At 39.5% G+C, this 17,190-nt stretch overlaps 1 protein-coding gene across 3 annotated transcripts in view; it reads right to left on the bottom strand.

The window, feature by feature from the left end:
* Positions 1–17,190, bottom strand: part of PCNX2 (pecanex 2) — a 327,055-nt gene that overhangs the window by 282,780 nt on the left and 27,085 nt on the right. For all 3 annotated transcript variants that reach the window (XM_009232501.4, XM_054561349.2, XM_054561362.2), the window contains exons 2-7: positions 11,608–11,813; positions 10,694–10,814; positions 9,933–9,969; positions 6,692–8,008; positions 1,293–1,440; positions 1,006–1,151 (exon numbers count right to left, since the gene is read on the bottom strand). In XM_009232501.4, coding sequence (XP_009230776.3) covers positions 1,006–1,151; positions 1,293–1,440; positions 6,692–8,008; positions 9,933–9,969; positions 10,694–10,814; positions 11,608–11,813 — 1,975 coding nt within the window. The remainder of the gene's footprint in view (positions 1–1,005; positions 1,152–1,292; positions 1,441–6,691; positions 8,009–9,932; positions 9,970–10,693; positions 10,815–11,607; positions 11,814–17,190) is intronic.

The following is a 17,190-nucleotide window of genomic DNA, read 5'->3' as shown; positions in this document are numbered from 1 at the left end:
AATGAGGAAAAGCAAGAGATGGAATTAATTTGCAGAGTTCAATTAGCTCCACTAAAGCAGTTCAGGATACTGAGGTGTGAGAATCTGGTTTCTGCCCAGAAGAGCTCCTACTAGTGCCTTCTTCAGTTGACACAGGAAGCGTAATTAACCTTGTCTGTTGTGAGCAGCTGGAAAGTGGCCCTCCAACTCAAAGGTGTTTTCCACCAAGAGAAACTGTAATGACAGCCGCAGCCCCTGTGGAGGCTTTCATGTAAGTGCTAATGTTGTTCTTTATGATGTAAAAGTCCCTTATATTTCTGCATATGCAAAAGCATTTAAAACTATAAACTACCGAACTCCAGATAAAGTAACCATATAATTTATTCTCCAAACCAGGATCCTTTTGAGAGTAAAATAACAAGCACTACTGAAGCTATATGATACATAAGCGAAGACCCATCCCAGAAAAACTAGGACCTATATCCCTTATCCTTTGAACTTTGAACTTGCCACTTTATAATTCTCTATGTATACTATTTTAAATCCTTTTTATAACAAGGCGCTGAAAAAATATATCAAGGTCAGGTGTGCAACACAGGTCCAACAAATATTTACTGAGTACTGGGCATTGCCCTCTTGAAGTTGATAACTGTGAGGGGGAAATGCCATTAATCAAATTATTATACAAGCTGTAACATTATCAAGGAAGGAAAGAGACGGGTGTTAAGAGAACAACAAAAACTGATGAACCTGGTTAAGTCCGGGGAGTTCAGGAAAGGTGTCCCTGAAAAACTTACCTTAGGACTAAGATCTGAAAAAATCAATAGCACACACTGGGGCACAGCACGTGTAAAGGCCCTGAGATGGGAGGCAGCACACTCCGTTCAAAGAACAGTATGTGGGCAACCACAGGGTTAAGTCTTCCAGTTCTCAAGTCTAGTACCCAGGCTAAGGTATCACGCTGAATCCTGAGAAAGCTGACAGCCTTCCCTGCTTGTTCATTAGTAAAGAGCTCCAAAGACTCACCATGTTCATCAATGAAGACATGCATAGCATCCACAGATATCTCTTCTTGTACAGATGTTTCAGGCCCACTGATGACTTGCAAGACAGAACTATCTTGTTGGGAAGTTACCCTGTAGATTATCTGTCTTTGTCTATTGCCCTGGAAACTTAACACATATAAAAGTTTCAAAAAAAATGATTAGAAGTTCCTCCTTATCCTTGATAAAGCATTAAAAGCAGAAGCCAGTAAATGAGGCTGTCTCATGCTTTATGACCAAGTGAAACTAAATTAAGTAACTTATCCTTACAAGGCCGTGGTCTTGGCAGGCTGAGTGCACACGGGGCTGGTGCTAGTATGGTCTTGACTTTGCAAGTCTGGTTTTCCTTGCTTAGAACTGTGTCCACTGGGCTTTTCATTTTCCAGGATTTCCTCCTTTTTTTCCTGGGAGCAGTTATCTGAAAAACATTGCTTTACCTGTTAATTTAATATAAAATAAATAAATGTGAAAGCTCTGGGAAATAAGTTACCAAAACTGAAACAAGAATAGAGAGAAAATCTAAGCAGCTCCTCTGCATGCAAAAGGCTTTTAAATAATTTTTCATTTTCCTAATTATGGAAGTACCTACATATATGTGAAAAACAAAGGTATGTATAAGTTTGAGACGTGTTATTTAGGCGTCTACAAACGCCTACTATTTTATATAAAGGTTGAGGGACTCCCTCGAAATAACTCGGTGACCACACATGTGCCCAGCTGGAAATCACCCATTTAGGTTACATAGGTCTGAAAGGTTCATATCTCATAAATGAATAACTTCAAATTTTAAAAAATTACAAAAACAAATCTGGCTATTTCAGAGCAAGGTCCCCTTTACCATTTATAAATCTTATCAGTCTTTCTTCTCACTCACTCTCCAAAACTGAATTTTCAAGCAAAAGCTAGAATCGTCCCCTTCATAAAGCAAATACTTGTTAAGTATAGCTGGGGGCGGGGGTTGTTTTTGCTTGTTTGTTTGAGACAGGGTCTGGCCCTGTTGCCAAGGCTGGAGGCTGGAGGCTGGAGTGCAATGGTGGAGTCATAGCACACTGCAGCTTCAACCTCTTGGGCGCAAGTGACTCTCCTACCTCTGCCTCCCAAGTAGCTGGGATGACAGGCACATGCCACTACATCCAGCTAATTTTTAAAATTTTATGTAGGTATAGGGGCACGCTATGTTGTTCAGGCTGGTCTTGAACTCCTGTCCTCAAGTGATCCTCCCACCTCAGCCTCCTGAAGTACTGAGATTACAGGCATGAGCCACCACACCCGGCCAAGTATAGCTGATTTTGAACAATATGCTTAGCACTGTGTAGGACACAGAGAGCTACAATCCCTATTTCTTGCCCTGAGAACATTTTAAGATGAATGAGAATTCCAAGATCAATAGGTACTGATTGTTTTTATTTTTATTTTTTGCATTTTTTGAATCCTCTTTAAACAACAAACCACTAAGGGTCTCAGGTTATACCATTATGCAAAATGGACTACATATGTCCCTAAGGATCAGCCCTTCCTTTTCTGTGGACACATGCCAACAGTCACTTTTAAGATCAAAAGGACCACTGTACTCCCATGACTTACTCTGAGTAAATGATTGGCTCTTAAGCTCAACAGCCTGTGCCTGAGAGAACAGAACTGAGCCTGAACCTACAAGTTCTTTCAAGACACACCATTAGAAAAGTCTATCAAGATCTGCCTAAGCCCTCAGAAAGTAAAATTGTGTTAGTGTCTGTGGGATATAAATCACATCCTTCCATATATAACAAAGTTATTCATCCTTAAACTTCAAGTAATTAGAGGAGCAATGCTGGCTTCTCTGTGAGTCTTGAACATAAACATTTTCAGCACATCTGTGAAACTACCAGAAGAATTTCCTTGGTATGAAAATGTTTGCATTTCATTTGACAGCCTGTCAAGATAGAAGTTTTCACAGTTTTCCAGAAACACATTTATAAGAAAGTGCTATCATAACAAATAGCTTTAGCCAGTAATCATGCCTCATAAAAAATCGCAGAAAGGCATATTGACACAGCTCTCCTGCTTCACACTGTGTCTTTGAATTCATTTGTTCACATCTCTTTATCATATCTTAGACTCCTTTTCTCTTAAATGGGTACATTACATAAGTCAACATATGGACGATTTTTTTTCCTTTTTTCCTTAAAAAATACATTTATAGAAATGTTTCTGTTTATAAAAATAGTACACAGTCATTGTATGTAATTTAAAACTATACAAAAGGAAAAACTTTGAATCACTCTTAATCCTGCCATCATGATATTACCACTGGAGCCAATTTGATATATATCACACCAGTCTCTTTTTCCTAGATATATGCACTTTTTTTTTTTACAAAAATGAAGTCATAATCCAGGTATGGTTTTATACCTATCATATTTATCTTAAACTATTATAAATATTTAATGTTATTGGATATTCATCTACATCATCTAAAAATAGTAGTTATATAATATTACACTGATAATGGTATAATTTAAATAGACCCTGACTATAAATTTACATTGTTTCAATTTTCCATATTATAGACAATTTTTCAATAAGCATTTCTATATACATTCATTATTCTTTTCTTAGAAATTCTTAGAAGTTAGGAGACTGAATATACAAATGAACTATAGCCAGAAACTATTCATAAATGTAGAACTCTGACCAATAATCTGCAGCAACCAGGTGAGAAAATCAACCCATTATCCAGAGTAACCAGCCCAGAAAGCCAATATACTATGCACAAGTCAGGCTTGTAGGAAGTCAGACCACTACTTCTGGCAAACAATCCAGGAAGCCAAACAATAACCCCCATAATAATTAGCCCGAAATGGCCAGGACTTGATTCATAACTGACAGCTTCCCTAATGTGTGTCCCTGCTTCCAGCTTAGGACCACCCAAAGAAAACCAAACCAAACCAAGCACGTAGGATGCCTCACTCCTAGTCTAGCCACCTCCAGCTTCCTAATGCCCATAACCTCCAATCAGGGCACATCGGAAGGCTTTCCTTTTTTTCCACTATAAAGCTTTCTCATTCAAGTTGCCTTTAAGTCTCTGCTGAACCCAAGTGATGACCACTGACTCCCTAGCTATAAGCAAGCTCTGAATAAATAGACTTGGCTTGTTCTCATGTGGGCGGTCCTCATTTATTTCCACAAAGTAAAATAAAGTTGTGTCAAACAAAAAAGCAAACAAACATGGTTTAAAGGCTTTTCAAAAGTGTGTGGTTTTCCATAGCCTTGAATTCTAGGATATTTCTGAGACCTGAGAATAATCCTAAGGCGCTTTGTGAAGAGAACCTGGGCTGGAAATAAGAGTACATTAGAGAGAATTGGAAAATTGTGTATCTTTTTCTAGTCAGGTCCAAGTTCAAGCACTGTCCTACTAATGAGCAGGAAAAAGATTAGAGAACATTTCCTAAGCTGCTAATATCATTAAACACCATCACCTTGTTTTATAAACACACTCAAAAACTGGGTTTTCAGATTACAATAACAAATACTTTAGTGAAAGAAGGGTAAGAGGATATTATCAGTCTCAAAGATACATGGCACCACTGAAAAACCATCTAATTTGCCACCTTTGATGTTGATGGCCTTCTAAGAGCTAAAAGATTCACTGTCTCTTCCTTCAATTAAAATCCTCTGTCCTTTCCTAAAAGAAGCATGTAATTCATTCCAACTCCTCCCTTCCTGCTGTACCTTCAAGTTCTTGATAACTAAGCCTATCTCTTCCCATAAAATACCTCGTATCTCCCTGCACACAACCTCAATTTCCAATTTAACCCTTCTGATTGAATGTGGCTGGCTGAAAAAATTAAGAAGAGCAAAAACTCAAGTAGGCAAACCAAATAAACTTTACGTACAGCCTGAGGGGAAAACAAAAATAAAAGACTAAAATTGATCAAATAGCAAAATTTTTCACATATTTTCCTAATTGAATCCTCACAATAAATCTATAACATATTATGATTCCTGCTTTCTAGAAGAAACTCCAACACAGATGGATTTGATCAATCATCCAAGCTCAACCAGCTGGTATTACTGAACCAAAATCTGGCCTTGGGTTATCTGGTTCCAAAGTCAGTGCTCTATCCACTGGACACACTGCTTCTGGGAAGGCCTTCATGTGCTCTGGGTTATCACTGGCTAATACAGTAGCCAATAGCCACATGGCTATTTAAGTGAATTAAAATGTAATGAAATTAAAAATGCCAGTTCTCATCTGCACAGCCCCCTTTTAAAATATTAAATAGCTACATGTGGCCATTGGCTACCATATTGGACTGCAGATATGGAATATTTCTATCACTGCAGAAAATTTTATTAGACAGTGCTAGCCTAGAGGTATGAATCTTTATATTAGATAGATGATAAACACCCAAATCTTTAAATAGAAAAATTTTTATCTCAGGTTACTCCTGCTTTATATACCGCCCTGTCTGTTAAAAAGTTTAACTGAATCAGAGAAAATTGCTCAGAGCCACCAGTATGGAGCCAGAGGAGTCCCTGGCTGTCCAGAGAGCAGAGGAAAAATCCCAGCACTAAGAAACGTTACTACCTACAGCACAGAAAATGAGCTACCATATGCAAACACAACTTTCAGTAAGCATTCCTACCATACAGATGCTATCTCAATACAGATCTATGTAGAAATTATGTGCTCAGAAATCACAGCATTAACAGAATTTAAAGCTAAAAGACCTTATAAAAGCTCTAGTCCAGTAACATCATTTTATCCATGAGGAGACTGAGGCCCAGAGACATTAAGTAACCTGAAAATAAATGTACCTTATCTTCATATAGGAAATATCATTTAATTTTTATGAGCAAGGACTCTGGAACAAGACTGCCTGGAATCAAATCTCAGTTCCAGCACCTCCTGAACTTACTAGATACTTGGGAAGGCAAGTGAAAATTTCTGAGACTCATCCGAAGAACAGGAAGGATGATGGTATATCCATAACATAAAGTTATATAAGGAGTAAGTGAGTTAATATGAGAGTAACTGTATAATTTATCATCTAAACTAGGGACTCTGTTGAGAGAAAAAGTCAGTGCTCTTAATAATTATGTTGGCAAAACATGTGTAAATGAGGACCCTTCGAGGCAAACCACAAGGTACAGTCACCCTCGTTAATACATGCAAAGTGCTTAGAACACTGCCTGGCATAAATTAAGAGCGGCAGAAGTGTTTGTTATTATTATGTGTACAACATGGGATAATTAGCGGGTTCTGTATTTTATAATAGAACTCAGCAGGAAAAGTAAATTCACTTCATAGAAATTTGTCTTAGAATCAACTTTCCCAGAAGGCATCTATTCCATAAAGTAAGAAATATCTATTGCGAGTACTTGCCACAGTAGTAAAATATAATTGCTTATTTCTCTGGGAGTAAATAGTCTTGCCTTCTATGGAGAAGCAAAAAAATCATGATAATGCCTTAAGTGTCCTGGTAGAGTAGGACAATATATGTATACATGTTCATCACAGAGCTTAGTATCGGTACATTCAGCAAATATTGATGACAAAGCCAAGCAACAAACGATTGCCCAAGAGTTGTCTCACTATTTGCAAAATCAAATTACACAAAGCAAATGGCAAAAAGGCGTATTGCCTTCTATGTCATCATCAGAACGGAACTGATGTGGAATCGCACCTCGGAGAAGCCCACTTTCTTCATTCTGCTCAGCTGAGCCATTTAATTGATTGGATGCTGCCATCTTGGAAGTATTAATGGATTCTAACAGGGAGACAAATTCCAGGAAGTTGGACTCATTTGGCATTTGTCCTTCCTTAGCCTCTAGGTCAGATTTGGAAGTTGGCATTGTTTTCTCTGTATCGTTAACAATTTCTGCAGAACTTTTACTCAAGAAGACATCTGTCCCACTGTCCACACTGAGCACCCGGGCATGCCTCTTTTCATGGCTGGACTTACAAGACGATGGGTCAAGGTTAGTCTGGCCTTCCTTCCCCACCTTAGACTCGGAGGCTGTATCAGGTGTAAGCCGGGACACCGATTCCCAGGGTTCTCGTGAGGAAGAACTGTGATCCTTGATGGCATTTCCTCCCTCCCTAGATCCGTACCCAGAACACTGATTGGTGGATACCCTCGCCTTCAGTCTCTCTGGAGTCCTTTCACTTCCATTGCCTTCGGGACAGGGAACACCTCCTCCCCCACCCTCAGGCAGGTCCAGGGTGATTACGGGAAGTGAGATCTGCTCGGCATTTGGAGAACTGGCCGCCCCTGGGTTAGTTGGCTCAGCGTCAGACTTTACATCGGTCTTCTCTGTGCCAACCACCTTCAGGTGGAGGGAGCTTTCCAAATCTGTCATGGAGTTTGGGGTACTGCTCATCGTGATAACAATTTTTATGGGCTCATGTAGATTCAGTGGGTCTCCGGGTTGAGAAGTATCGATGAGAGTAACAGCTACCTCACTATCTGAGGAGTCCACTTCCTGGTTCAAGGGCAGGTCCACCTGGCAGGAGGTATCCACCTGACAGGATGTGTCTGCTGGTTCCTCCACAGGCTTGGCCACGATGGTGTCACATTGAGGGCAGCTGCTGCTCAGGCTATCCTGAGGTGACTTGCTTTGTACCCGTTCCCTTATGGAGCCCTGGGGACAACTGACAGGTTCTGGAATCAGGACTGAATTCTCACTCCCCCACGGCTGGAAAGAAACGTCTGTTTCTAGTAAGTCATACTGAGACAAAGACAGGTGGGGCAACTTCTTCAAGGGTCCCTTATCCACTAAGCCACCCTCGGATCTGTGGCGCAAAGGAGGCTGCCCCTTGCCTCCTCTTTCCTTTCCTTTACCATTGATGACAGTTTCTGTGGCAACTGGTTTTACGGGTATTACTGACTTGGGCGTGGTTTCCAGCATGTGTGCTTGAGACGCAGGTAAGCTTTCCATTTTGATACCAGGTGAGGTAGATGACACTGGTGCTATGGGATGGTCTTCTAATAGAATGACACCTGAAATGACACATGGCAACTTTATTAGCATCAGAAATGAATGAGTAATGCCCAAGAGCAAGACCTAATGAATAATAACAAAACTAAAACAGCACTAGCAACTAATGGAATTGGATACTTTTTTTTATTTTACTTTAAGTTCTGGGATACATGTGCAGAACATGCAGGTTTGTTACACAGGTATACATGTGCCATGGTGGTTTGGGGCACCTGTCATCTAGATTTTCAGCCCTGCATGCATTAGGTATTTGTCCTAATGCTATGTCTCCCCTTGCCCCCCCACCTCTGACAGGCCCTGGTGTGTGATGTTCCCCTCCCTGGGTCCATGTGTTCTCATTATTCAACTCCCATTTATGAGTGAGTTTAGTTTTCTGTTCCTGTGTTAGTTTGCTGAGGATGATGGTTTCCAGCTTCATCTGTGTCCCTGCAAAGAACATGAACTCATTCTTTTTTATGGCTACATGGATACTTATTTTTTAAAATAACACTCCCACTGTGAAATTATTGTGAAACACAACAATAAAAATAAAACAAATGAAAAGTAATACAGTATAACAACTATATATATAGCATTTACATTGTTTTAGGTATTATAAATAATTTAGAGATGATTTAAAGTATACAGGAGGATGTGTGTAGGTTAGATGCAAACACTATGCTATTTTATATAAGAGATGTGAGCAACATCCACAGATTTTGGTATCCACGGGGGTCCTGGAACCAAATCCCCTAAAATACTGTAGAACACCACCAACTAGGATGGTGTCTTTTATAAGATTTGACTAAGGAAAAAACAAAATTCTTTGCTTTACTGCAGTGTTGCTAAGAAACACTGGATTTAGTAGCCAGGTATAGGTTTAAATGCTACCTGTACATTTTACATACTAAGACTCAGAATGAAATAATGTATGTAAAACTTCTACTGCAATTCTTAGTACAAGTAAAAAATAGAAAATTACTGTTTTAATTGGAATGGTGAAATTAAAAGGCCAGACCAGATATTCAAAGTATATAAGATTATTATAGCACACCTAATCTGGAAGAATATGTTTAATATGAAGAAAAAGGTATGTGCTTGTATATATGTGTATAAAACAGACATAAAGTAATATTGTTATGAAGCTGTATGTGCAACTAAAATATTAGAAATCTAATGTGAATTTATTTTGGTAGTAATAATATAGAAAAAAATATGGATAATCCTTTACATATTGTTATAATGGGATACAATTGAATGATGAAAAAAGAAACTTCATTTTAGGGGTTCAGGGCTATGGTGCTAATTTCAACTGTTTTCTAGACCAAATTAAATTTTACACTATTTTCAAAATTGAAATAGGGCACAAAATTTGTCTTTGTAGTAGTGGAAAAGAAAATAGAATTGCAAAGAAAGGAATTAATTCAGGCCTCCAAAAGATCTTTTCTAAGCCTTCTGCAGGTAGTCAAAAGACAAAAAACAAAATCTTAGTAAAAATGTGAAACAAAAATTGTTTAAGTTAAAAGAAAGATCCCCCAAAACAAAATTTGTAACTTGAAAGAAAGGTAGATATGCAGAATGCTATACAATTTATCCTGTCATTTTTTGATGTATATACTATAATACAAATTTTTATATGGATGATAATTTATCATCAATAAAAAACTTATATGTCTGCTCTTTATAAGCCATATGAAATGAGGCATAGACTGGAGAAATGATGAGTTATGATCAACAAAATATCACAATTTGAATTAAGATTTGATATATAAATACTGATGAGAAAAATTAAAATTAAGAGTTAAAGAAACAAAGTCAAAATATAACTATGCAGTCTTAAGTACAGTTCTTATTTTCAGTTAATCCACTGGCATTCTGTTTTATAAAAATATTTTTCACTTCACTGAGGATAAGGCTGTGATAAAATATAAATGATTAACAGTTTACCTTTGAGATCTTCTACGGTTTCCTGTGCTGACAACTCCTAAACAAATGAAGGAAACAAAAATTAATAGATGACTCAGCTGATCGTCCATTTCCAGACAGTCGGCAATAACTGATCAGTAATCACTGGTTTTCTAAATGGCATGTAGGGGAGAGACAATACAGTGTTCACTCTCCTTAAGCTTCTATAAAATGGGGCCCAGAATGGATACAAACATACGTAAGTGTGGACATTCAATCAAGACAACTGTACTGCGACAAAGGGAGATTTGCTACTAAGAAAGTAAATAGAGAAGGAATAAGCCACCACTTACACTATAGTGAATGGAGCTCAACAAAGTTAATCTAGAAAAAAGGTGATTTATTGACTTCCCAAAAAGACAAGTGTGATTTAAAATGGAAAGCAGAGGTGATATCCATTTCAGGTGGAAGGCATTGCAGATATGATAACTTAAATGAATGACAACAGAAAGAAGCAAAGGCCTACAAATTGGTTCTCTGACCAGTGTGGTTGACCCAGCAGCGCGGGTGGACGGCAGAGGAGGCCAGAGAGTGTGCTTTGAACACATGACTGGGCATTTATCTTATGGTCCCAAGGGCACCCTTCAGTTCATTTCTAGACCCTGGGATGTGATATTCCACTGTACACGGGCCAGTGATTACAGCATGCAAGCTACAATCACTGCTGCTGAACACTCCCATTCTAGGTGAGATCAACATCGAAACCACATAAAGAGGGTGAAACAGGAAACAAGACCACTAACCAATGGCCCAGAAGAGTGATGAGAGGTTACACTTTGCCCTCTGGAGCTGCAGCGGAGGGGAGGCGTGGAGAGGTTTCGACTGGCCTCTTCCTTTTTGCCATTGTGAATCTGCCTATTATTGCTAACCCAACATGAGAAACACAAGAGCAGTGAGTGATATTATCAAACAGAAGCATGACTCTTTCAGTACTAGTCTAAAAACTTTTTTTCCTAGAGTCCATTTTGTTATATTCCTTACATATAAATCTTTTTTTGTTGTTGTTAAGAGACAGGGCTTCAGTCTGTCCGGGTAGACTGGAATGCAGTGGCACGATCATGGCTCACTGCAGCCTCAAGCTCCTGGACTCAAGTGATCCTCCCACCTCAGCCTCCCAAAATGCAAGGTTTACAGGCATAAGCCACCACGTGCAGCAGATAAATCTTATAATAAACATTATTTTTAAATTAGAGGACATGCTATCTTAAGGAGCTATAAGAAATAATACAAGAATGGTGAAAAGAATGGTAACTCAAGAATTACTCTTAACATTTCAGTTCTATGTAATGTAGCACTTTTATATCAACAAACACAAATGCTATTCTTTAAAATACTCTGGCATGCTCTTAGCATTTAAATAACAACATTAAAAGCAGTGAAGTGAAATTTTTTGCAGTGCTAAGCCTAAGGCAAATGAATTCTAGATCTTATGAGAAGGTCATATTGACTTCCCAAAAAGACATTTATTGGGAAGCCAGTTAAACCATCTTGATTATGAATATCAATTTTATGCTTAAGTATATGCTGAAATATAAGAAAAATGCACATATTTCTGTCTGCCTGTACTAGCAATTTCATAAACAACTGATAAAAAACTTATTTTAATCAAGAGCAAAACATTTAAATTTTGAAGTGTCACATTAATTGAAAATATTACCTTGGATTTTTGTGATTAGTCATGTGTTCACCTTTGGCCTCCTTGTCTTTATTTGGCTTTTCTTCCTTTCTGGAGGGCTTTTGCTGAATTACTTCTCCTTTGTCAAACATGAGGTGTAGGCGATAACTGACCAGTTTGATTATTGTGAAGAATATAGTCACTGCACTGCAGTAGAAAAATACAATGATCGCATTTGGAGGAAAAGCCTGAAGAAGGGAAAAGAGAGAGAAAAATCATTTGCTTTTAAGATTTTCTTTCTGTTTTAAATCTGGAAGCATTTTTAGACTACACATTGAATATAAATTAGGCAAGATTTCAAATTTGAGTAATTTTGTAAGTTTTCCTGGTTAAAATACTTGAGGAGAAAGAGCTGCTTTTTATTTTTTGAAGTCTTTTTTGTTTCTCACGTTCTGTAGTAGTTGCACTGATAACCAACATTTGATTTGCAGGCAGAAACCCCACAGAACAAAAGACATATTCGAGGAAACCTCTCCATTTTTTTTTTTTTTTTTTTTTTTTTTTGAGATGGAGTCTCATTCTATCACCCAGGTTTGAGTGCAGTGGCGAGATCTCGGCTCACTGCAACCTCCGCCTCCCGGGCTCAGACAATTATCCTGCCTCAGCCTCCTAAGTGGCTGGGATTACAGGCATTCACCACCATGCCTGGCTAATTTTTGTATTTTTAATAGAGACAGGATTTCATTATGTTGGCCAGGCTGGTCTCGAACTCCTGACCTCAGGTGATCCGCCCACTTCCACCTCTCAAAGTGCTTAGATTACAGGTGCGAGCCACTGTACCCGGCCTCCGTGTTTGATAAGCTCTTATCTATGGCCTAATCCAATGCCTCTTCCTATGCAGCTCATCTTAAAGGCCAGAGATGTATTTGTTTTCATCAACAAAACACAAAAAGCCTTGTGGAGAACAGAAGGAAAAACAAGGGAGAAAGGTTAGGGTAACCACTCCCCCATTCCCTCCCTAACCTCCCACTGCGATAACGCCTGCAGGCCATGGATTTCCTTAGGGTTGTAATGCACACAGGGGACCAAAAAAGGGTACTACTTCCAAAAGGAAGAGGGATATTTCCAGCAGAGACAAATGATCTGAGCATGGTGACTATAGCGAGGTTCAGCTCAGTTCTATGCAATCCCCTCAAGAAACAAAACAAAAAGAATCACTGGGACCCGTGGAGTTGTCCCACTCTGTAGCATCTCCCATATACCTTCCTAATTCTCTCCAGGACCATGGACTATCACACATTCTCTGGTCCTTCCTAAACTACATTCCTATTCTTTGGGATGGAAAGAGATCCCCAAGTGTCCCAAGGTGATATCCAGGACAGCCTCAATGATTCGCGAGACCATTTTATCAACGGACTGCCCTAAAGAATATCGGAAATCCAGTGATCCGTGTAGCTGGTGCCTCAACCTAACCATAGCTAGGCTTGCAGACAGCAGGGCCCAGTCCATATCTGCGCCTGTACAGCTTGCCGTGGTCCCATGTAAGAATCTGTCTTCTAGGTTGGACTGTCCCTAAAATGGAATAGCCAAACACAGCACAAAAAAGAAAGAGGAAGATGATCAACAAGTAAAAGATAAAGTCGGAGATTTTCACCATCACTTACTCGCTCTTATTATGTCATGGGGGGAAAGTCCGCAAATAAACATAAAGCAAGCAATAAATAAGTGACGGAATTAACTATATAAGACAATATGAGCTAGATAATAAAGCCAGGTCCACTACCTGGCAGCAGATAAAGTTTATATTTACAAAAGTTGCATTAGTAAATAAACCTTATATTTACATACTAAATACTACTAATACGTTAAAATACTACTAATTTAAATACTACTAAATTAAATACTACTAATACTACTAATAGTTTTTTTTGGGTTTTAAAAATTTAAGCTAAATCTAGAGAGTTAATTTGAAGAAAACTGACAAAAGAAGGAAAAAGAAAACCTGCAGATGTCCATGAGAACAGATTGTTATATAAAAATGATATTCCGCCAGGCATAGTGGCTCATGCCTGTAATCTCAGCACTTTGGGAGGCCAAGGCAGGATTGCTTGAGCCCCAGAGTTCAAGAGCAGCCTGGGCAACATAGTGAGGCTCCCTCCCCATCTCTACAAAATTTAAAAAATTAGCCAGGTGTGGTGGCATGCACCTATATAGTCCTTGCTACTGGGGAGGCTGAGGTGGGAGGATCTCTTGAGCCTAGGAGTTCAAGGTTACAGTGAGCTATAATCATGCCACTGTACTCCTGCCTGTGCTACCAAGTGAGACCCTCTCTAAAAAAAAAAAAAAAGGAATTATATTCAAGGGTTTGTTGAATTTTCATGTAACTAGGGCTTCATAGTACTCTAGTCAGCAAGGGTAGCAAAGAGAGTCAGTGCTCACTAAATACTCCATCCTCTCCTCTTCATTTCCTAGCTTCTCTTGCAGTTAGGCTGAGGCCATATGACTACTTTTACCCAATGGACAATGAGCACAAGCGCTGGCTTAGACAATTATGAGCTAGGCGCCTCCCGCATCCCACTCTTTCCCTCTTTACTTGGTGACCTCAGAAGACATGTTTTCCAGATGATACGTCTATAAGACGATGCACTTTCTTTCAGACTAGGTACCTGAGTAACTCTGTGGAGCAAGGCCCCTATAAACCCAAGATGAGCCCGTAACGGAATAAGAAGTAAACTTTTGAGTCATTAAACCACTGAAATTTGGAGTTGTGGCCACTGTGGAAGCTAGCAATACTTAATTAATAACAGGGGGGTCCATTTTCATGAGGAATCTTCCATTCAAATTAGATTAGAGATAAATTGAGAAAACCCTAAGGCATCGAGAAAGGAATGGAAGGGAAGAAGAGTAAGAGATAAAAAATTGTATAGGGCTCTTGGGAAAATTCACTTAGAAAAAAACTGGCATGCCCCAATATTCAGAGAGATACTGCTTTTCAGTTTATCCTCATAAATTTAGGCTACAGTGTAAGCTTAGTAATACTGAAATTAAGTGAGGGCAAGAAGTTAGAATTTGAAGTTACCATGAGTACTAGCATCTAGCTAGCAACACAAGTGAGAACAGACCCTTGCCTCATCCTCTATAAAGGACCACTTGGCACTTTGTTGTATCTGCAGCCCATGGACCTGACCAGACCATAGTGGGAGACAGAGATTTTACTGAAAATTTTCTAGAAGAAAGGTTTTACAGCATGCTATGCATGGTACGTTGTTTCTCCCCAAACTCCCTGATCTCATAATTCCTTTAAAAACCTCTCCCTAGCCAGGTGCAGCAGCACGTGCCTGTAATCCAAGCTTCTCAAAAGGCTGAGGCAGGAGGATCTCTTGAGCCCAGGAGTTCAAGACTAGCCTAGACAACATAGAGAGACCCTGTCTTATTCATAATTAATTAATTAACTGATACCTCTCCCTTCAGTAGACCCTCCAAATTGAATCTAGCATCTCCAAACACTCCTTTCTTACGCTATGCAATTATGCTCTTCCCAGGCTCCTCCAATTCCACACGCCCAGGGACATCCCTGAAAATCACTTGCAAGGCCATTTGACTGCAGACATCATCATACTCAGGAAACAGAAGACCTCCAGCTTCTAGTATTTTCTCTCCTTAGAGGTGTGAATGCAGTCAGAGAAAGAGGGCTTAGGAAGGGATTCGCCATAGATGAGCAGTTATGAACTGTTCCTAAATTTTCCCCTTGATGTAAGGTATACTCATATTTTTGAATAGCTGTTTACTTGTTCTAAGGGAAATTATAAGTTCTTATTTATATGAACTTTTCATTTTAACACATTCTAGTTAACAATGGGAGGCAACATTTTTCAACATCATATCCTTGGCCAAAGAAAAGTTTTATGTTGTTTTCTGACCCATTATTAATATAACTAGTATTATATGACTCATTTGACCAAGGTTTTATGACAACATTTCATGAAAAACAACATGCTGTTACCAATTAAGCAGTTACAGTTCTTCCCATTGGACCCAGCTCTGTCTGTTCCTTCAGGCTCGTAGCTCTAGCTGCCTCACAGTCACTACTGTTTTTTTTTCTCTCTTTTCTTTAAAACTTTTGTGGCCAGGCACAGTGGCTCACACCTGTAATCCCAGCACTTTGGGAGGCCAAGGTGGGCAGATCACCTAAGGTCAGGAGTTCAAGACCAGCCTGGCCAACGTGGTGAAACCCAGTCTACTAAAAATACAAAAATTAGCCAGGCATGGTGGTGCATGCTTGAAATCCCAGCTACTCGGGAGGCTAAGGCAGGAGAATCACTTGAACGTGGAAGGCAGAGGTTGCAGTGAGCCAAGATCGCAGCACCACTGCACTCTAGCCTGGGCGACAAGAGCGAAACTCCATCTCACAAAAAACAAACAAACCAAAAAAAAAACTTTTGTTTTACTGTGGTAAAATATATATAATACAAAATTTACCATCGTAACCATTTTAAAATGTAGAGCTGAGGAGTGATAATTACACTTGCCTGTGTGCTACTGTCATCACCATCCATCTCCAGAATTTTCATCTTCCCAAACTGAAACAGTACCCATTAAACACTAACTTCCCATTCGCCCCACCCCCCATCCCCTGGCAACCACCGTTCTACTTTCTGTCTCTATGAGTTTGACCACTCTAGATACATCATATAATTAGAATCATATAGTACATGACCTTTTGTGACTGGCTTACTTCACTAAGCATAATGTGTTTAAGGCTCATCCACGCTGTAGCCTGTGTCAGAATTTCCTTCTTTTTTAAGGCTGAGTAATACTCCATTGTATGGCTAGACCACATTTTGTTTATTCATTCATCCATTGGTGGACATTTGGGTTGCATCTACCTTTTGGCTACTGTGAATAACACTGCTCTCAACATGGGTGTACACATACCTGAAGCCCTGCTTTCAGTTCTTTTGAGTATATACTCCAAAAGAGGAATATCTGGATCACATGATAATTCTATGTTTAATTTTTTTTTCAAGACAGTCTTGCTCTGTTGTTCAGGCTGCAGTGCAGTGGCACAATCTTGACTCACTGCAATCTCTGCGTCCCGACTTGAAGTGATTCTCCTGCCTCAGCCTCATGAGTAGCTGGGACTACAGGCGCACACCACCAAGCCCAACTAATTTTTGTATTTTCAGTAGAGACGAGGTTTCACCATGTTGGCCAGGCTGGCAGCGAACTCCCGACCTCAGGTGATCCACTCGCCTTGGCCTCCTAAAGTGCTGGGGTTACAGGCTTGAGCCACCGCGCCTGGTTTATGTTTAATTTTTGGAGGAACTGCCTCACTGTTTTCCATAGCAGCTGTGCTGTGTTACATCACTCTGGTTTTTAACTACAGGCCAATAGATTGTTGCCTCCCATCTCTTGAATGGTCTGGAGAGATAAAAAATCTGGCTGAGTGAGGATTAAGCAATGCCCATGCCCAGTGAGAATCAACTGCTGCTGAGGGTTTCTGTTTACAGACATAAAGGACACTCTTGGGGGCTCATCCTTTACTGATGTGTACCTCATAAGGGTACTTCATCACTCGGCTTTCACAAGCTAATTTTGAAGAAGTCTTCTGGAAATGAATAGATT

This window comes from Pongo abelii, chromosome 1, assembly GCF_028885655.2.
Source record: "Pongo abelii isolate AG06213 chromosome 1, NHGRI_mPonAbe1-v2.0_pri, whole genome shotgun sequence".
NCBI lineage: Eukaryota > Metazoa > Chordata > Mammalia > Primates > Hominidae > Pongo > Pongo abelii.
This window is presented reverse-complemented; position numbering and strand designations above follow the sequence as displayed.